This window comes from Eretmochelys imbricata, chromosome 3 (genome assembly GCF_965152235.1).
Source record: "Eretmochelys imbricata isolate rEreImb1 chromosome 3, rEreImb1.hap1, whole genome shotgun sequence".
Lineage (NCBI taxonomy): Eukaryota > Metazoa > Chordata > Testudines > Cheloniidae > Eretmochelys > Eretmochelys imbricata.
The window spans coordinates 129,750,582-129,772,159 of NC_135574.1; the positions used below are offsets into that span (position 1 = coordinate 129,750,582).

At 40.9% G+C, this 21,578-nt stretch overlaps 1 protein-coding gene across 1 annotated transcript; it reads left to right on the top strand.

Annotated features, from left to right (window-relative positions):
- The first annotated feature begins 487 nt into the window (after positions 1-487).
- FAM89A (family with sequence similarity 89 member A) lies at positions 488-9,153 on the top strand. The gene is made up of 2 exons (XM_077811827.1): positions 488-727; positions 8,964-9,153. The coding sequence occupies exons 1-2, from the start codon at positions 488-490 to the stop codon at positions 9,120-9,122; spliced, it is 399 nt and encodes a 132-aa protein (XP_077667953.1). The 3' UTR covers positions 9,123-9,153.
- Positions 9,154-21,578: the final 12,425 nt, after the last annotated feature.

Consider the following 21,578-nt stretch of genomic DNA (forward strand, 5'->3'; position numbering starts at 1 on the left):
GTCACCCCTAGGCCCAGCTCTCCCGGGGGTTCTGTCCCTTACCCGTGCGCTCCTGGGCCTCCTCATCGCTGGGAAGCTGCACAGGCCCAGTGGAGTGGAGCTGTGCGGGAAGGAATCGCTGGCCAGGGAGAACTGAGCTCTCAGGTAGCCGGGGAGGCCTTTCAACGTCAGTGCAGCAAACGTGCATTGTGTTGGCACCCCGTGCAGCAAAAGGAGGGGGTGGGCAGGGCGCTGCTAACTGCCCGGCGGCTAAACTTGCTCCCAGGCGGAGCTTCCTCCCACCCGCCCCAGCCCCCTTCTCCTCCCACGCTTCCCCCGATCACCCCCCGCCCCCTTTCCTCTCTGGTCGCAGGCACCCCGCCTCTGTCCGTCTGACTCCCCGCTGCAGCCCGGAGGCGGGGCCGGGCCGCAGGGGCGGGCTCCGGCGCTGGGACTGGGAGCCGCTCGGAACCAAAGGGGGCGGCGGCTCCTTCTCGGCAGCGGCAGCATGAGCGGGCCGGGAAGTGGCGGGGAATCGGGGCTGCCGCCGCTGCCCAAGAGCCTGAGCGGGCTGCTGAACTCCTCCTCGGGCGGCGGCGGCGGGCGCTGGCGGGACCTGGAGCGGCTCTACGCGCAGAAATCCCGCATCCAGGACGAGCTGAGCCGGGGGCGGGCGAGCGGCGTCGGCCGAGGCTCCCCCCGGCCGCCCAACCTGGACGCGGCGCTGGCCCTGCTCCGCAAAGAGATGGTGAGTGGTGGCGGGCGTCAGGGCTGCAGGGGCTTGTCCCCCAGCGCAGGGCCGCGGGCGCCCCCCGGGGGAGCCGGCAGCGCGACGCTGCCCCGTGACACCTGGCGCCCCACGCAGCTGCCGCCCTGGCTGGAGCCGGCCCGCTGGGGAAGGAAACCACGAGCCGCCGGCTAGAAAGCGCCACTCTCGGAACTGCGAGTGAGGCGCCCCGCTGGTCTAGCCGCGGCCGCGTTGGGGTGGGGCCGGAGTTTGTTTGCACGAAGGAGGCAGGGATGGGGGAGCGCCTGGTCTGAGGCTCGCACTAGGGGGAAGGTTTGGGGATGAGATTTGAGAGCTGAGACCATGGGTTGTTGCCGCACCCCCGGATTGAAGTGGTTTCCATCATAGCTGGGCTTTGATGCTTCTGCGATGGCTCTCAGCGCCCCCGATACAAGTTCCAGCACCTCTGGCCGGCACAACTGCTGGTTGGATCAGACCCTTCCCCTGCTCGGGGGCGGCCACGTCCAGAGTCATCCTCGCCCCTTCCCTCTCCCCCTCCCCGCATAGATGGTGTTTTAAAAGCCATAGCACGAAAAATAGGAATTACAGCGAAGCTGTTCAACAGGGCCCAAGCAGCTCAAGCTTTTAAGGCTCGTGGTGGCTAAAGTACCCAGATCAGTTTTGAAACTGAGAGGTCGGCTTCTAAATCACTGATAGTCTTCTGAAAATATTACCGTGTGCTCTCCAAGTAGCATAAGTAAAGTGTAAATCAAGCAACTTAAGTAGTTTTTACAGAGGCATAATAGTAATACTAAAAAAAAGTTATGAACACCCATAATAGTTACTTTGTGGGATAAATTAAGGCTGTAAATATTTAACATCTCCATCCCTAGGACAGACCAAGGGATTGTGAGGAAAGTATGCTTTTTGTGGTGTATCACAATTAAAGGGTTAATATACTTTTGCCTTAATGAAAATGACCCACCAAGCCAAAGAAATTACTAGGCTTCCTTTAGCTACAGATAAAATACACCCCTAGTTCAGTCTTTTTTTTTTCCAGTTTAGGCCCCTTTACGTGCCCCTCTCCTTCCTCCTGCTATGTTGAAAATATTCATATTTTTAAAATACTTTTTTTTCCCTGTGCTTAAAGTTGATTTAGGAAACACTCTTGCTGAAATTCTTTTCTCCTCCAGTTAAATAAGAAGATTTATTTTTGAAAATGCTTGATACAGTGATCAAGGCTTAAAAAAAAATTGTCTTTGAGTATTTGAATGATAAAAGTTTCTTGAAAAAAGAAAAGGAGTACTTGTGGCACCTTAGAGACTAACCAATTTATTTGAGCATGAGCTTTCGTGAGCTACAGCTCACTTCATCAGATGCATACCGTGGAAACTGCAGCAGACTTTATATATACACAGAGAATATGAAACAATACCTCCTCCCACCCCACTGTCCTGCTGGTAATAGCTTATCTAAAGTAATCTTCAGGTTAGGCCATTTCCAGCACAAATCCAGGTTTTCTCACCCTCCACCCCCCCACACAAATTCACTCTCCTGCTGGTGATAGCCCATCCAAAGTGACAACTCTTTACACAATGTGCATGATAATGAAGTTAGGCCATTTCCTGCACAAATCCAGGTTCTCTCACTCCCTCACCCCCCTCCAAAAACCCACCCCCATACACACACAAACTCACTCTCCTGCTGGTAATAGCTCATCCAAACTGACCACTCTCCAAGTTTAAATCCAAGTTAAACCAGAACATCGGGGAGGTAGGAAAAAACAAGAGGAAATAGGCTACCTTGCATAATGACTTAGCCACTCCCAGTCTCTATTTAAGCCTAAATTAATAGTATCCAATTTGCAAATGAATTCCAATTCAGCAGTTTCTCGCTGGAGTCTGGATTTGAAGTTTTTTTGTTTTAAGATAGCGACCTTCATGTCTGTGATTGCGTGACCAGAGAGATTGAAGTGTTCTCCGACTGGTTTATGAATGTTATAATTCTTGACATCTGATTTGTGTCCATTTATTCTTTTACGTAGAGACTGTCCAGTTTGACCAATGTACATGGCAGAGGGGCATTGCTGGCACATGATGGCATAAATCACATTGGTGGATGTGCAGGTGAACGAGCCTCTGATAGTGTGGCTGATGTTATTAGGCCCTGTGATGGTGTCCCCTGAATAGATATGTGGGCACAATTGGCAACGGGCTTTGTTGCAAGGATAAGTTCCTGGGTTAGTGGTTCTGTTGTGTGGTATGTGGTTGTTGGTGAGTATTTGCTTCAGGTTGCGGGGCTGTCTGTAGGCAAGGACTGGCCTGTCTCCCAAGATTTGTGAGAGTGTTGGGTCATCCTTTAGGATAGGTTGTAGATCCTTAATAATGCGTTGGAGGGGTTTTAGTTGGGGGCTGAAGGTGACGGCTAGTGGCGTTCTGTTATTTTCTTTGTTAGGCCTGTCCTGTAGTAGGTAACTTCTGGGAACTCTTCTGGCTCTATCAATCTGTTTCTTTATTTCCGCAGGTGGGTATTGTAGTTGTAAGAAAGCTTGACAGAGATCTTGTAGGTGTTTGTCTCTGTCTGAGGGGTTGGAGCAAATGCGGTTGTATCGCAGAGCTTGGCTGTAGACGATGGATCGTGTGGTGTGGTCAGGGTGAAAGCTGGAGGCATGCAGGTAGGAATAGCGGTCAGTAGGTTTCCGGTATAGGGTGGTGTTTATGTGACCATTGTTTATTAGCACTGTAGTGTCCAGGAAGTGGATCTCTTGTGTGGACTGGACCAGGCTGAGGTTGGTGGTGGGATGGAAATTGTTGAAATCATGGTGGAATTCCTCAAGGGCTTCTTTTCCATGGGTCCAGATGATGAAGATGTCATCAATATAGCGCAAGTAGAGTAGGGGCTTTAGGGGACGAGAGCTGAGGAAGCGTTGTTCTAAATCAGCCATAAAAATGTTGGCATACTGTGGGGCCATGCGGGTACCCATAGCAGTGCCGCTGATCTGAAGGTATACATTGTCCCCAAATGTGAAATAGTTATGGGTAAGGACAAAGTCACAAAGTTCAGCCACCAGGTTAGCCGTGACATTATCGGGGATAGTGTTCCTGACGGCTTGTAGTCCATCTTTGTGCTGTTTCAGTAGGGGGAAATCTGTTTATGTAGCGGATAGAGGTGTACTAAGCCTGCTCAAGCTGCCTTGCTAACAATAGCGTCATCACTGGGGGTAGTATGGGTGATGGCTTGGGCTAGCTGCCTGAGTATGTTCCCTGGAGCATCTGGGTGGATTTGTATTTGGGTGGCTAGGCCAAGCCCCATCCATGCTACCCTGGCTATGCTGATATTTTTAGTGTGATAGCTTGAGCGGAGTTAGCACACATCTGTCTACTGGAGCTGGGAAGCATGCTCCCAAGTGCTGAGTATACATATTCTTAATATGACTTTCTTCTCTGAGAATGGGTTATGTTAAGAGTGTTATGAGCTCTTGCTGCTTTGCAAAGGGCTGTAGACAGGGCAAAATCCATGACTGATCATTGGTTTAAACAGAGTTGCACCAGTGTTAGAATTATTAATATTTGAAATTATTAATATTATTAATATTGATGTGGGAAACCACCAAACATGAACTTTATCATAAATTCCTTTATTAAATCCAAAGGCCAAATAGTATTTATACAATTGCTCTAAACATGCCTAAAAAGCCTAACTAATAAGCAATTTACTAATCCAAACAGTAACAAACCACTTATAAGCATTTGATCAAGATACTTACAAACGGGCTAAACCCAGGGGTGCTTAGACCCATATTGGTCAGTTCTAATGTGGCCCAGCAAGAATTAGCAATGAATCCTTTAAGAGTTTATACCTTTTTGACAAACAAGTGATGTCATTGCCAAATTACTGACTTCAGCTAAAAATCAATTTGAGACAATTTGCTTTTATTTCCAGTCTTAATCCAAAAAAGGTTTACAGCGTCCTCTCTTCCCAAGGCCTTTCCTTTCTTCTCTTCTCCCCCCACTCTTTGTTTACCAGCAGAACAGTGGGAAGATTTGAGCTTGTTTCTTTTAAGACAGTTTTTCTTTTTCTTGTTACTGCAGATCTTTAGTTATTTTGGAACCATACATCCTTTCTACACTACAAGTAATACTACTTTATAAAAAATTTTAACTTTATAAAAAGAAAAGGAGTAGTTGTGGCACCTTAGAGACTAACAAATTTATTAGAGCATAAGCTTTTGTGGGCTACACCCCACTTCATCGGTTGCATAGAATGGAACGTATAGTAAGAAAATATATATATATACACACACACACATGTACAGAGAAGTTGGAAGTTGTATATACATACAACTTCTCTGTGTGTGTATATGTATGTGTATATATATATATATATATATATATATACACACACACACATACAACTTCTCTGTGTGTGTATATATATATTCTTACTATATGTTCCATTCTATGCAACCGATGAAGTGAGCTGTAGCCCACGAAAGCATATGCTCTAATAAATTTGTTAGTCGCTAAGGTGCCACAAGTACTCCTGTTCTTTTTGCTGATACAGACTAACTCTGAAACCTTTAATTTTATACTTATCCTACAATCAGTGTTGTGTTTGTTTTGTCTGATAAGGTGTTGCTGCCAGCCTGTAGAATGCTCCTCCTCAATATACTAAGAAGACATTTTAAATGCTAAAATCTTATTCTGTCACAACAAAAGTGTTTCAACAACTAGACAGTTTTATTAGTGTCTTCAGTTTCATGTTGGAGATATCAATTTGCATTGACATCGAGCAATCATTTTTAGGTGGTTGTCAGATGCAGTGTATCTCTATGGACTGCAAACTCTGTTTCAGCAATGTTCTAAAGGGCAACAGGAAAAAAAATCTCAGTTTTTCATAATATGTATCATCACTGATTTCAGGAAGTGTTAGAAATTTGAATGTCTTTGGATGGAAAAACAAGTGAGAAATGCACATCAAATGGCTTAAATTAGAATATCTCTTTGATGCTATAGATAAAATATCCTTAGTGATAATCTGGTTAAATAAATCTTTTGAGGAGTAAATATTTTACCCACTGGAACAGATCTCCAGTTTAGGTGCAGTTGTTAACAGACAAATGCAGGAGTCTCTAACATTTTAGTAATAGGTCACCTATTTTCTCTTGGACAGGTAGTACTATAATATAACTAATATACTGCAAACTTAATTTTTTTACATTATACTAAATTAAAATAATATTGAGCATGTTTTTGATGCTTAAACAGTAGAAAACAGCTTGTGATAAGATTCTAATGTCAGTATGGGGGGGGGGGGGGAATATGTACCAGCATTCTTCCCTCCGTACCCAAATGAAGTTCTCTGCATTGATTTTGAAGGGGACAGTAGTAGATTTAGAAAGGAGTAAGGTTTTTATCTTTTGCGGGGGAGGGAACCCTCTCTGAACTGTCATTCGTGTAAGGAGTAGGTACAGTGACAACTTATACTATGCCTTTTGCGGTGTCTACGGTGAACACTTTGAGTGAGCGAACTTTTTCACCATACAAGATCAATTCGCTAAAGTCTGAAAAAATGCAGTACCAGTAGCCTTATCAGCAACATGCCAAGAGCCAGAGACTGTATTTTTATCTTTCTTGATAGATCTGTTTCCTTTGTTTGTCTGAGATATGGAACAAATACAGAAAAACAAGATATTAGCAATTGTTAGTACATATTAGTAAAGACATATTAGCCCTTTGTGTTTAAGACGTTCTCTCTGTCTATAGTGGTTCTAGAAAATATAGCACAGAATCAAGGACTACATACTGGCCTTGTCTCTGCACATAGGTTCTACTGAACATGAAAGATGCTGAGTGTCTGGGTCTGAGCCATAATTTGAAAATAAGATACTGATTATATCAGATTGTACTACGTTAAAATTGAACCTGCCTTTACCTTGTTGAACAAAACAAACAGTGAAAAACAATAATTATTAGGATGTCTATTCTAGTCCATTTCCCAGCTAGTGCAGAATTTGTCTTCACAGAATGTTCCCAAATGTGTTTAGCTGAAACTCTTGTTCCATTGGTAAGAACTCCATTACTTCCAATAAGACATAGACCTGAGTGTCTAGAATCTTTTTCTGTTCTCCAGCGTAAAGGTTTCCTTGCTCAACTTCAACTCACTACCTCTAATTATTCTTCCCTGAACAATTCTTAACCTCAATATTGATGCCCTTTAAATATTTGCAGATACTATTCACCTCTGAGGTAAGATTGCCTAACCTTTCCTCTGTATGTGTGTGTGTACATGGCAGTCGTACAACATGCTGCTCGCATGCTTGCTTGGGGTGAGTAATTTGTTTTGATCGCTAGTTGCCATCTTAAGGATGTAGACTTTGCCTGGGCTGCTAAATATTCATTAGCCCTTTCAAGGCTGAATATGATCTTATCCTGTGATTTGAGCGGAGTAGGGGTTTAAATTCAGCCATGGGTATCCCGTTTTTCTTTTCTCTGTCACGCTCATTCCCTGGAGGGGAGTTGCATTAGTGCTGCTTTGCCAAGGCTGAGAGAAACAGAGGAGAGAGAGCAAATGATGTGCTCCTGACCCTGCTTCACTTTTTGATGGGAGAAAAGTTTGGTGCTGGGGTAGCAGCACATGGACAGAACTGGGGAGAGGAGGAGGAGGAGGGGGCAACAGCTAGAGGAAATCATGAAGATGGAAAGAAAAACAACAGATGTGAGGGTTATGAGGGAGTTGTGGCAGTGGTCTAGTGACATCTAACTTGACAACTGATGTCCAGCTTTCTTTAACTAGAGGGAGGCAGTTTGTGGGACATTAATGTATCCCTTCCTTCACCTCAGAAATGGAGGACCCCAAACAAAAAGCTAAGTGTGTGTTGCTTTTATCTTGTTTACCCATGTGTTGTATCTACCTGTCCTCTCTTCAGGTATTTGAATCCTAAGATCTCTGGGGCAGGCACTGTCTTTTTGTTTAGTGTGGTCTTGATTTCTGATTTGGGCCTCTATGTGCTACCACAGTACAAATAATAAAAATAATAAATATTTTTTCCCTTTCTTCAATTGTTGGTTATGGTAAATTTCTTCCCTGGAACTAACCCTGATTAGGCACTATGTGTCAAACTAATTTTTGTTCTCAGAAATTGGTACGTATGGCAGTTCACTTAAGTTTTAGCTGTGCAGCATTTTTAACATATCTCAAATAAAGGAGATGTTTGGTTTGAGCATTTCCTTTGGTCAGTTGAATACTCTTAAAGGTATATTGGCCCTTCAATGCTAGAGTGAAGAAATCCTTTCATATTAAATGGCTAGCTCTGTTTTTCTCCCCTCTGGTCTCTGCCTGCTTTGTACCTGACAGGGGCGTGTGTACGCTTGCCCACACACGGATTCATGTAATTCTGGTGCCCTCGCTACATGGAGAAAGGTCAGCTCCTCCCACTGCTCAAGTCTAATCTGTCCAGGTTGTCTAAGGTAAAATTTTCAAAAGTACATAAATCACTTGTTTAAAATGGAACTTCAACTCCTAAACCACTTAAATGCTTTTGAAAATTTTACCCTTAGTCCTGGACTCAAGAAGTTGGGACATGAGGCAGCTGACTTATGTTGTAGCCCTGTGTCGGGGCAAACAAATCAATGTAACACAGTCCAGCAGGCTACTTGAAGGCAACTAATAGCTACAATCTCCTGAACAGTGGGATAAAGGTATACACCATAGCTTCCAGTCCTGCAAATTTCTAGAATGCTTTGATGTGGGCACTCAGTAGCTTGATCTTTATGCTCCCTGGGTTATACAGATTTGATAACTTTTTAGTTACACTCTAACCTCATTGGACCTGGATTTCTGAAACAGAATAGCATCTTGCACACAGTCTGTGTAAGGAAGATGAGTAAATGGGACAGATGTGGTCGCACCTGTAAATCTATCTTGGGCATCACAGGGCGTACAAAGTGTTTGAGTTCTCTTACATTGCAGCACACCGGCCTAGGATTGCACAGCTTTTTGCCCAGTAAACAGGGCATGGTAACATGACTGAATCATGAGGAACGTTTTGCCACATTTTATACCATGGAACACCGCTTTCTCCACAGCTGTTTCATCTGGCTTATTCAGTGGGGTGGATATGGCCTTCCTTTCAAAGTGACACACAACTCATCCTCTGAACCTGAGTAGCTGTGGGGGAAAGTGTGCAAGTGCCACCATATTGCAATCAAATCACATTTGAAATACCAACGTGTCTTTATTTTTTTCCCCCCAATAGGTTGGCCTTCGGCAGCTGGATATGTCATTGCTATGTCAACTATACTCTCTTTATGAATCAATACAAGAATACAAAGGGGCATGCCAAGCTGTATCTAATGCAGACTGCACATATGCTTTGGAAAATGGCTTTTTTGATGAAGAGGAGGAATATTTCTAGGAACAACCCAGCAGGGACAAAAGTGCATGGATCAGTCTTTCACCCTGCATAACTCCCATTTCCAAGAAAGATTCCAGTCTATCTAGATGTCTCTTCTTGGGGGGGGGGTACACCCCTGCTACCTTACCTGTTGTTAAATTCATTTATTTCTGGCAGACTGTCAATACAAGTTACACATGCATAAGCTACGTCAGGAAAGTGATGTGCTACACGTGTTTTGAAAAGTCCTCCAGCATGTTTGACAGGTGGTATCATTTTTAATTTGCAGGCTAGGTGTTTCCAACTTACTAATTTTTGGCAAGTAACTTACAGCTATAATTTTGATCATACAAGAGGGCGATAACATCCTGAGTGTTCTCATAACTCTTTTGTAATTGTGGTGTGAATAACTATGGATGGTATGCGTTTGTCAACAGTACAGATAGATACTGTTTGAAGAAATGATTTGATACACACATTCCAAGCTGTACTAAGCTAGTCTGCTCTTATTAGCCATCTCACTTAACTCCAGTTCTGTACTGGGTGGATTGTTTACACAATTTCCAGATATTTGTCTTTCTCCCTCTCTCCATATAAAACCATATTTTGCCATGTTCTTTTCCTCCTAGCCCAAAAGCTACATGTATGCCAGTGAATGTTATCAATACCTTTTTTTTTTCCTGCTGATCTAATTCACTTTGTTAGTGCTACCAAGGGGCTATAACTTTTACATTGACTTCTAGAGATGTCTTGCATAAACACAGTTCTGTGAGTGCTAACATCTGTTTCAAAATGGTTTACTCAGCTTTTACTGTATTGAATAGTAAAAGCACGGGTTTAATCAGTCTGTCAGCCACTGTGTGGCTTGTAATAAGCCAAACTCTTATGCAAGTGTTTTCAATCGCATGAAGATGAAGTATCAGGAGACCTTTAATACAAGATACTGGGACAAGCTGCAATATTTTGTACTGGGTGAACTTTGTTTTTGGAAGGTAACCTTCAACTTTTTAAAAAAACCTACAAAATAAGTACGTTGGGAGTATAGTTCGCATATGTTAACGCTTTTGAAACTACAATATTTGCTTACAACTAAGCTTGAAGTACATTTTTTTTTTTGTTTTCAGAGCTTTTTAAAGCCTTAAACTAAGTTTGTTATGATTTAGTAGTGCAAGTGTGTATGTGTGCACATGTGTGTAATATTGAATGTGTTCAAAATGTATCTGGGAGTAGCCAGCTCTTTGCACCATTTTAAAATAAATGGCAGTGTTCAACGTGGCTAATTCCCTTTACATTTAGAAATTTAAAAACTGCTGTAAAATTCTGACATCAGACTTTGATACAAGCTAATAATTTGGACTGCCTTGAGAAGAAAAGGAGAGAACAACTAATTTAAGTAGTTTATATATTATAAACTTTCTAGTTTCCATCAGTGAAAGGACTAACATGCAGGAATCAGTGGTTTATTAAGGTGTTCACTTGGCTATCTCAAATTACACTTTTAGAGAAGATGTCCTGAATTTAGGATTTGTAAAATGCTTACCTTGGAGTATCACACTTCACTAGCTATGCTGAAGGCTGGTTGTAAAGGAAAATGGCGTTGTACACTTAGGCAGTATACAGTGTCTTTAAAGCAATTATTGTAGATGTAGTATCTATGAACCTTCATAAGACAAATACCCACATTGTAGCTACATTTTTGATCTCTGAACTAAGTCTTGTGTTGCGTCAGTATAGCGATGCCTTAATTGGCCACGGTTTCTGTTTTAAAAACAGAGTGACCTTAAGGGCTTATTCTTCAAAGGATGTTTGCCTGGTTTAAGTGTCTGGCACACATTCAGTTTACACCCAGGATCACATCCAGTTCTGCAGGTAGTTCCCTCCTTTAACTGTCAACAAAAGCTAATAGTATACAATGTGTTGCATTGACATAAGTGAAGATAGTTTGGGTTGCTGTTTGTGTGTATTCTCCTTTAAACTGTGATAGCAATGGAATCTAAACTCAACAAAAGTAAAGCTTCTGGATAGGAAAAAGCTATTTCATGTGAAGTAATTTGTATTTTTACCTCTTTAAATGTGTACTACAGAGTGCTGACGTTTAAAAAAATAATTTCTGACTTAATTCACTCAGTAAGGCATAAGTGAAAAATGAAACAATGGAGTTCGATAAGTTTCATATAGCAAATGTAGTAATCAAAAAGACAACTTGTGTATTTAGGCAATTCTCATGTTTTGTGTGTATATTCAGCAATTGTACCCTTGTCACCATGGTTAGTCTTTCCAATGTATTAAATGTAATCATTTGGATACAACTTGCTATACTCCTGGCATTAAAAAGGCTTGTCCTATTCTATTTACATCCCCCTCTTTTCCTGACCCATCCCCAAAATAAAAATGTGTGTGGCATAAAATGTAAAGTTGCATGAATGTTAGTTCATTGTACTGAATTTCAGAAATACTCAGTTCTAGGAACAGTGTTTTCCTCCTATATACTGAAGAAAAGCCATGTTTTGGTCATAATGGAAAGGAAATTATATGAAAATAGAATATCTGTATTTATTTGCAATAGGAATGCCCCAGTATTCTGGTTAAGTTGTTTTTGTGTTTTCAAATTAAAACAGACATAGATTTTTTTTACCTGTAATTTAAGGGTCCAATCCTGCAAACACATGTAAATAGTTTACTGATGGATGAAGTCCTAATGACTTCACTGGGACTGTGCTCGTGAGCAAGATCACTCCTGCATGTATTTGCGTGACTTGCCCTAATAGAGCAACTTCTTCCACAGGAGCAATTTGGCTTATGAGCAAATGATGGCTTGATGATGGTTTTTAAATCCCTGATGGTCTCTCTACCTCTCAAAGCATAACAAGTTTTCAGTAGAGCCCTGCAGCAGGACTGGGATCCTGTGGGTCCCAGATGGACCCGCTGCCATAATACAGTAGTGGGAGTGGGATAAAAAAAATCAAGAAACAATGTGTGAGCAGGTACGAGTGAGTATTGCAGGGTGAGACAGGAGCAGGATTTAAAAAAATAGTTCCACGTAGAGCTCTAGTTTTGAGTACAAATGAATTTTTGGACTGTATTCTTGTCTCTCAAAGTTCACTTTAGAAAAAATTTGAAACTATTAGATAAGTCTTAGAGCACCTTCAATTCTAAAGGATCCAAAAGTGTTTTACAAACTGGAGTAGTATAGCTAAACACAACTGAAATGCAGTCACAGCTGGAGCAGAAGTCAGTAGCCAGCTAGTGCACTGCACAATAACAGGAAGAGCGGAATTTGGCCATGTCTTTTGAAAAGTGCCATGCAATCTCTGATGTCTACCCAGAGCAGCCGGGACCTTGTTTTTAAGGTTCCACTCGAATGGCACCACTTCATGATATAATTTTATCTACATTGGAAGGCACTTTTGAACTTAGAAAGCAGGGTCCTTTATAGAGATTTCAGAACAGTTGTGGTCCCTGCTCCTAAAGCTTTCAAATGCAGAACTGTAAGCTAGACAAAAACGGATAGAGAGCAGGTTGAAGGTTAAAACCAAATATTTGTATTTATATAGTGAGCATATAGTGTTCCAGGGATTTCCACACCTGATATATTTAGATCACTAAGTCATACCTCTCTCCCAAGTTATCTGACTAGATAAACTCAACTTGTGCAGTAACTTGTGTGAGAGATGCTGCCAGCTCAAACCACACAACAAAGCTTTTCCCATTCATCTTCCTATTTCCAGCTTTAATTATATATTCTTGAGGAAACTCATAAATTCTCTGTAATACCCTCACATATCCCTATCAGGCTTTTAGCAGATGGATTTGTTGCAGCCCTCAATTTTTTCTCCCTACATACCAAAAAATAAAGCTGAGATGAACATAGCTGACTTGTAGCTACTTGTAGAATGTCTTATTATGGCATACTTAAGTCACAAAGGAGAACTTTTCAGAAACTCATGAATGACTGAGAGGAAGGGATTATAGTTGAAACACTTTACAACCTTACTAACAGTGTTTCCTACTGAGTGAACACTAAAGTTATAACTATTTGTCCTGGCCAATTAGTGCTGTGGTGTTAGCTAGTAACCTGGTAATGTCAAAAGGGCCAGGTTCTTTTTACTAACTTATTCTGGCATATGCCTTCTGATAGTACAAGCAGTGAGTTGGATGTTGAGTAAATGATCTAGCCACTATTACGGCTGTGTCATCCAGAGCTGTTAAGCACATCCATTCACCATCAAGAGGATAAAAAGGGCAGTTCATAAGTATAACTTGAGATCCGCAGGGGCAGGGTAGGGAGCTCAAGAAGCCTCAGCAGTAGTTAAACCCCCCCCCCCCCCCCGGCTGACCACAGTAGAGCCTGTTGTAACAAAGAAGGATCTTTTGGTTCATATAGTTGTTCTCTGGGGGCATACAAGAGCCAAGCCAGCGAGATGAGGGGACTCAGACCTGAGTTGTCTATCTGCCAAGAAATGCACCACTGATCCAAAATATAATCCTGCACCACTTGTTGCTGCTGTTCGGATGTACTGTCGGAGAGGCTCAACTTTTTCAGAAAAGGACTTTAGATTTTTTAGAATCTTTAGACTTTGGGGATTTTTCAGAATCTTGACTTTAACTGGGATTTTGATGTGGCTTTGAGATGAAATTATGAAGTAAGCTGTCTTGATAGTTTACCACATATAATAATGTAGCTAGGGCCCTGCCTTCACACCTGACTTTCAGGGGAGCATGGGAGTCAGGACCGGAAGGTTGGAAATGAGTTGTCCGGGTTGCACCGATGATGATATGAAGGGCAGAGTTGATCACTGAGTCCAGCTTTCCACAATGATGTCTGGAGCCCCATGCGGCTGCACAGTTTTTGGCAGGTGCAATAATTAGGGCATTGGTAGATGTCTATAAGGTTGCAGCTCTTCCACCCCATGAGTTGCCAGCAAGAGGAGTGTGACACTCGACTGGATTTTAGGGAGTGTCTTCTTTGAAAAGTACTTAGCCAAGATGTCAAGATCAGGTAACAGACAGGACTCCAGTGCCTCAAGCTCCTTCTGACTCTTGCCAAGTAGATGCCTTTAGTGTACACAAACTTAGCTGCCGAGGTGGGCGGCAGGTCAGCTGTATATATATTAAAGAGCATCAGCACTAGTACAGATCCCTGGGGAAGTCTGTTGTTCATACAATATGGGTTCCTTGAAGCGTCTCCACACTTGATGATCACTGTTCTGTTATAAATGAGCTGCAAAATAAAATCTACACGTTTCTTGTCCAGGACAATAAAGTATAATTTTAGCTTATTAGCAGCTTGTTTTACTAACTGAATAAGGTAAAAGCAATTTATATTTCCAAGACTTCAAGAAAGGGAAAAGTATAAATGTTTAACCTCTTACTACCCAGAGGTGGACAGTTTTTCCTGCATTAGTAAAATATCTTGAGGGTAATATTCCATTGCCGAATCTCCACCTTTAAAAGAAAAAAGATCCCCCCCACTTAGCAGTTTTACAGATTCATCAGCTATATTTACACTGGTTAAAAATGAAAAGGGAGTAAGTAAGGCTTCTGTTACTAAGGCCATGTCTACACTTCCAAGCTTACAGCAGCTCAGCTGTACCAATACAGCTGTGCTGCTGTAACGGTGCTCATGTAGCCTCGTTATGCCGATGGGAGAGAGCTCTCCCATCAACATAAAACCAGCTCAATGAGCGGCGGTAGCTGTGTTGGCGGGAAAGCGTCTCTTGCCGACATAACACTGTGCACACAAGCACTTATGCCAGCAAGACTTACGTCGTTCACACCCCGTGCGACAAAAATTTTGCTGATATAAGTGCTAATGTAGATGTGGCCTAAGTTACTTTTTGATTTTATGAAGTGTACAAAAATAACAGTAGAAGCCAGAAATGTCACATTGTTAATTTGCTATTTAGTTGCTTTGAAATGTTCTCCGCCTCCAAAAGGAGAAAAAAATCACTCTTATGGGCATTCTGCTGCTATCTCCCCTCCCTCGATGAATCAAAGTCAAAATTCCCAGGAGCCAATGGCTCATCAGGCTGAAGTGGGTAAGGCACAAGGTGTCATACCTAATGGAACAGAAAGGGAGCAATGTGGCCAACATCACAACCAACTGCCTTTGACTGCCCTAACCTGCTGGATCAGGTACCCAGGTTGGCCTTTCAGTGTGAGATCAAGCAAGACTCAAACCCACACCTTTCAGGATTGTGGTCAAGCACTGTAACCACCCAGCTATCCATGGCAGCCCTATAAAGAGATGGATGGCTGCAGGTCTTACAGCTATGGTGGATGGGTTTTTAGGACCAGATCCAGCTTCATTTGAAGTCAATGGAAGTTTTACCATGGTTTTTAATGGAGCTGGATCAAACCCTTAGTAAAGCAGCTCAAAACTAAAGCTAAATCAAGTTAGATTATTTCCAGGACTATGAATGATTAACATGAAATGACATTTTAACACTACCGCATAGTAGGTGCTTAGTTAAAACCTTAAAATCCTCACTGTACATACTATTTACTGTGTAACAATGAAATCTGTCTTAAACCATTCAAATGACTAATGAAACGTGGTTGCTTAACAGAAGTAGCTTTCTAACAAAGGTGGGGTAGAATTGTACTCTATATGTTTGGGATACTTTGGGCCAGTCTCTTAAGACAAGAGGTTGCCTAATAAGGGTGGTGTCTCTTACAAATTTCACTATAGACATTGTAAAGTGGAAAAACCAGGTGTCCTAGGACTGTGTCCTTGCATATCTACTGGGAAACAGATGTACAAGGGTCAACACTTGAGCAACAGTGACAGGCATGCTCTTGTCAAGAGTCTAGCCATGCCTTATAGCTGCAGATTACTTTGAACTGCATGTGGTATAGATTACACATCCTACCCCATGCTTAATTACAAATTACTAGTCAAGATTCTGAATAATGGACACTCATATTCTTCCACACTTTGGAGGGGAAAAGCCATGTCATGCTTAACAGCAGTGCACATTTTTGTCTGTCGAGTAAAACAGAACAGATTCAGTCTTTTCTCTATGAGATGGAGAGCCATCTGTTTTCAGTTCACCAGAGCTAATATATTTGTCATTTCATACTTGACAAATCATTTACAGCCCTGACCTGCTTTCAGTGAACACCATGGGAGACTCTTCAGGGCCTGTAGTGCGTGTTAGATTGGGCTTTTATCAGTATGATAACAAATAAAAGATAATGCAACTCTGAATTGTAATCGAGAATTACTTAGATATAATGTTAATTCTGAGGCCATAGAAAAAAGATTAATGCTGATATCTGTATTTAAAGCCATTGAGATTAAAGCTTTCTTTCCCACCAAACTGTGAGATTTGTTGATGAGAAGAAATTCATATTGAGATTTTGACATTGCCAAAGCTTTTCGAACAGGTTAGTTAGGTGATAGGAATGTTTGAGTGCAGAAGAACTGGATAATTTTGATCATGGCCCTGATCCTACAACGTGTTCCATGTGAGTACTCCTTGAGCCTGCACAAATCTATATTGACAGGAGTCTGTCCATATGGAAAAAGTTGCAGGATTGAGGACTGGATGGGTAACGTTACTGGTTCCCGAATAGTCTTTTAATATGTTGCGTGGCATTGCTTTTTATAAGCAACAAAATGTATCTATAAGCAGCTGAGTTTTTAATTCCTATTTGCTTTATTCCTGGCTCTGGTTTTTGGGGAATGGATGTTTGTTTGAATTGCTCAAGTTGTTTTTCAGGACTTACAACTTTATTTTTCAGGACTTTTTGAATCATCTTTTTGTTTTTATTAAGATAGCCTCCAATTAATTAAGTCTGCAAAATTATAAATAAAATGGAGAAGGGGAGTGAAAGTTCCAAAATCCTTACATAGTAATAGCTCTACTGCTTACTGCCCACTTTTTTAACGTGGATCCCAACCCCTTTTCTTTTTCCATGTTCTTTTTCACTGTGGTTTAAAGGCTAGATAACTATACTTTGCTGGTTGTCATATTAATGAAAAGGTGAGTTACATACAGTTGTTGCAGGGATGCCACTTTGCTTAATTGGCACATACATGCTGTATTTATCTTGTTACGTAGCAAAACCAATACAATTTTATTTAAAAAATTAGGTAATACTAAGATTAATGTAGCCCCTTCAGTGAACTAATTCCCCCCAGCCCCTGGAATTCAGCTAATTGTAAGGTGAGAAACCTGAAACAGGTGGACTAACAGGTATGTGTTATAGCCTTAACTGTTTGTCAAAACATGTCTGTTTTCATATTTGGCATTTAGTGTTGTCTGCAAGCTATTACCAAATCATTTACATATAGTTTCTTGGTGCCTGCCATTTGAGGTCACATTGAGAAACCTGTTTAAGGCTCATATTCCTTGTCATATCCTGCATGCATTTTCTAAAAGGATGATTAATTTAGTTTGAATGCTAGATAATGCGAGACTAAAGAGACTCATTTTAAAAGATTTCATGTGTCAGTTGACTCTTACAGTAACGTACATAGAAGTAATTTCCGAGCCAAACCATTGCCTTACTCACCAGATATTTGGTTTTCTGGTGTGCTTAAATCCCACAGGCTCCACGTTGGGTGGGCCGACAAGGACAATCTATTCTGGGACCAGATTGCCTGGAAAAACAGCCATAGCCTACAGTTTGTGGAGGTGCTCAAGCGTAGATATAATAGATTAAACTGTGTAGCTAGGCTTGATTTGTGCTCTGTTGGGGTCTATAGCTTGTAGGCAAATAAAATTGATCTAAGAGTACTCAGTGTTCTGTGATCTTATTGATTCACCCTACAAAGATACAGATTCAGTAACAGCACACTGGACTGAGGTACATAGAAAATACCCTTTGAGAATAGGCTAATAATTTTGGACGAAGTTCTCAGCTGGTGTAACTCAGTTGACCAGCAGAGAATTTGGCTCTTTGTTTTTTTTTAAATGACAAAATTCAATATTTTTGGATGACACTGTCATATCCACAGCAGAAGCCCATTTCCCCTGCTTCCTTGGCTTCCTATTGTCCCTGCTAATCAGGAAACTGCACCAGAGAATGTGGAAATAGCAAGCGTTGCACAATCTGAAACTGATCTAATTTCAGAGGAATGTGCTTTTAGCAAAAGAATTTGTATTTTATAGATAAAGTTGGTAAGTAATTTAAAGAGATTAATCCATTTGTTTTTTAAACACAGCACTATTTCAGTAGTCAACTGAACTTCATTATTACTATTATTGAAAATTAATCACTATTGTGTTTAGACTTTAAAAAAAAAAAAACTTTTCCTGGACCCCTCAATTTAAAATCAGCACAGGAAGTTTCCCCAAATACTGTATTATACACAGTCTGGAAGCATGGCAGCCACTGACTACAGTCTGCTGTTCATTATTGTATTGTGGCATATTGTGGTGAAGTTTAGCTGTCAAACTACAGTCTTAAATTCATAGTGGGAAAGCGTTTTCTTCATTCTTGCAGCACTGTGTGTGCTCCTCTTTCAGAAACCAGGAACATTTCTCGCCTGGGTCATAAATCTCTCTTTGTGATTATCCTGGTAGACAGAAATAATAATTCTAGAGCTCATTTTGGCTCTTGGAACTCAACCCTGTCACAAACAATAATTATGCCTGTCTGAGTCCTAGCCATTATCGCTTAAACTGTTCTGACTGGTCAAACAGCAATGCCATTTGAATCATTTAAAAAAAAAAAAAAAAGCCAGTGTGTTAAGGTCATTATTTCTTCTGTAAAAGTACCAATACAATACATGGTTCTTTTTACAAGCTTCCAGGGGGAGGTTGGTATTTTGTTAATATTCATCTAATCTTGACCCTTTATAGTGCCTTCACCATAAATGAATCAACATGTCATTTTAACCAAAGCCTCTATCACAAATCATTTAGATTAAAAAATAACATATTCAGATTTTTATTGTGAAGAGTTTTGGTACTGGAATGGTTAGAGGGTAAAAATAAGAGATGATCCAAAGATTTGAATGAGAAGACAAAGCTCAAATAAGACCCATTTTAGTAAAAGATGCCAATTATAAGTTGTTAAGCTTTTAACATCATCACTGTATGTTGTCCATGTGATGGAATGAACCCCATTTTATAGACACTATGTTATACTGAATATAAACCATTTCTCTGAATCCAAGCGATAACATACTTGTTTGAAATAAGATGAAGTACTACTGTCTTATCAGAATCAGCTCATGATGAAAAATTTACTTCAAATGTGGCAGACAACTATATTTTCTCACACACAGTTTGAATTTCAAAAACCTCTTTTGTCCTTCAGCTACAGCTATTTTGTCTTTTAACCACAGCACTTCTATATTTCCTTTAAGGTCTGATTTTAAAAGTCCTGGAGTGCTTTCTTTCTTCTGTGTGATATTCATCATGGAGTCTCAGATCTCTTCATATCATAAGGGGGCTTTACCAGTATCAGCAGATTGTCTTTGTTCTTTCCATACATTTAATCACATCTTTCAGCTTGGAAAAGTTTATTTCTTCCTCTTGCAAGGCCATTATAGCACATCATTTACTTGTGGTGAGAAAGAAAATATAATATCCATTCAGAATATTATTATTATTACCATCTCTATACATTTATAAAGGAGAAGAGACATTCATGGGCAAAGATCTAATGTATTATGGGAACTGTAATTGGACTAATAAAGGATTAAATTTTAATGATTAACCATTCGGGGTAGAATAGGATAGAGCACAACTGAGAGGAAAGGTCAGCTTCCCCTTTTGTTTCCTTTACTGCTTCTCTCATATTCTCTTTCATGTCCAGTGGGATTTTCTTTAGATCTAGGCTGATCATATATAGATCTAAGATAATAGCAAAATATTGACTCTTGCCCTGGCACAAATGCTGTTTTATGATTATGCAATTAGACATTTTCTCTCATGCTTTGTCGCTAGCCATTCATGCAAAAAGTCCTTTTTATTTATGCTTTACATGCATACCTTTTCCACAACTTTAAATATTATACATTCCTATGGCTATACAGTCCTCCTCCGTATCACTACATTCTTGTGTATATATACAAAACTAGTCCATCAGCCAGTCCTACAGAGGTCAAGGGTATATCACCATTCCTATGGGTATATCACCATTCCTATAGAGACACTAATTTGGTAGTGCATTACTCAAAGTAGGCTAAGTGCAACAATATAGGCTGCAAAATATTTCTGTTATAAGCAAAAAGAGAGATCATGCACAGCTGTGTTTATTATCCTAGAACAGGGGTTACAACTAATGGGTCACCCCCATCCACCTTTTCTTCCATTTTAAAATCATTTAAAAAAATGTCCCTAGCTCTTAGGGTTGCAGTGATCACATTTGTTGTTGTTGGTGGTGGTGGTGGTTTGCCATGGGTATCCTAACACAGGGGTGCCTTCCAGGATCTGAAGACAGCCTGAAATAATAGTTCTGAGAGGTGTGAGCTGCCCTAGTCAAGTGCATGTGGACTCTGAAATTCTGCAGGCGTGGAATCTGACATTTTTCCAATATGCCACAGATTGCAGCAGTAGCTGGCAAAGGATTATGGGGCATGAATATGCTCACTAAAAGGACGGGGTACTGACCAATTTGTAGACCACACCTCTATCTTTACACGAAACACTTCACTTTAAATCTTATACATTTATAAACTCAGCAGACTGTTTAATTAAATGGCAATACTGTAAACATGAGACCCTCTGAGTGTCATATTAAGTGTCACTACACATAGCCAAAGCTGCCATGCCTCATAACAGGGAAAACTCTGATTGGGAGCCTATAGTTTGGGTGCTGAGATTTGTTGCTGCCAATCAAGTCAAAACAAAACAATTCCCCTCTCCAAGAGAACAGGCAGCTAACAAATTCATGATCTAGCTCCAGGTGTTCAGGAACAGCTGTTTAGAAGAGTTCAGGAGAGCCAGTATTTCTTAATACAGTACAACTGAATGAAATTACAGCTGTGTCATCATCTGCCCACCTTTTATTTTCCATGCTGAGAGGGAAGGCTTCATACATAATGACTTCCTGTTTTGCTGTGCTCTGACATGATGTATTAGAGAAAAAAAAGTATTTGAAGCTTTCTACAAATCAGCTCCTGCAGCTGAGTTGGATTGGTATCACTGTGTTGGTATTTGCAATGACAGAGACCAAGCAATGAGATGAAAGCCTGGTCTACACCCATTTTTGTACCGTTTATGTTGGTACAGTCCCCCGTGTAGACGCATTTATACCAGTGTAAAAATACCTTATACCCATATAGCTTATTTGCCTTTCTGTGCAGGCCTAGCTATACTGGAATGAGCATCTTTCAACTGATATAATTGTGTCCACACTGTGGGGAAGAGGTTATACAATTTTTGTTGTAGACAAGCCTGAAACTACAGAGGCTGATCGACTAGGCTTATACCCCAAGCTATTTGGGCTCATTGTTCAATTCACCAGGAAGCTTTCGCAGAAAAGAGGCTGCCAGTGGAAACTAGAGGTACTTGACAA

What these genes read in the sequence shown, in the direction of transcription:
- FAM89A (XM_077811827.1), top strand. Translation starts at nt 488, where the DNA reads ATGAGCGGGCCGGGAAGTGGCGGGGAATCGGGGCTGCCGCCGCTGCCC. An exon ending in CCCTGCTCCGCAAAGAGATG is followed by an intron (nt 728 to 8,963) that starts GTGAGTGGTGGC and finishes TCCCCCCAATAG; the next exon opens with GTTGGCCTTCGGCAGCTGGA.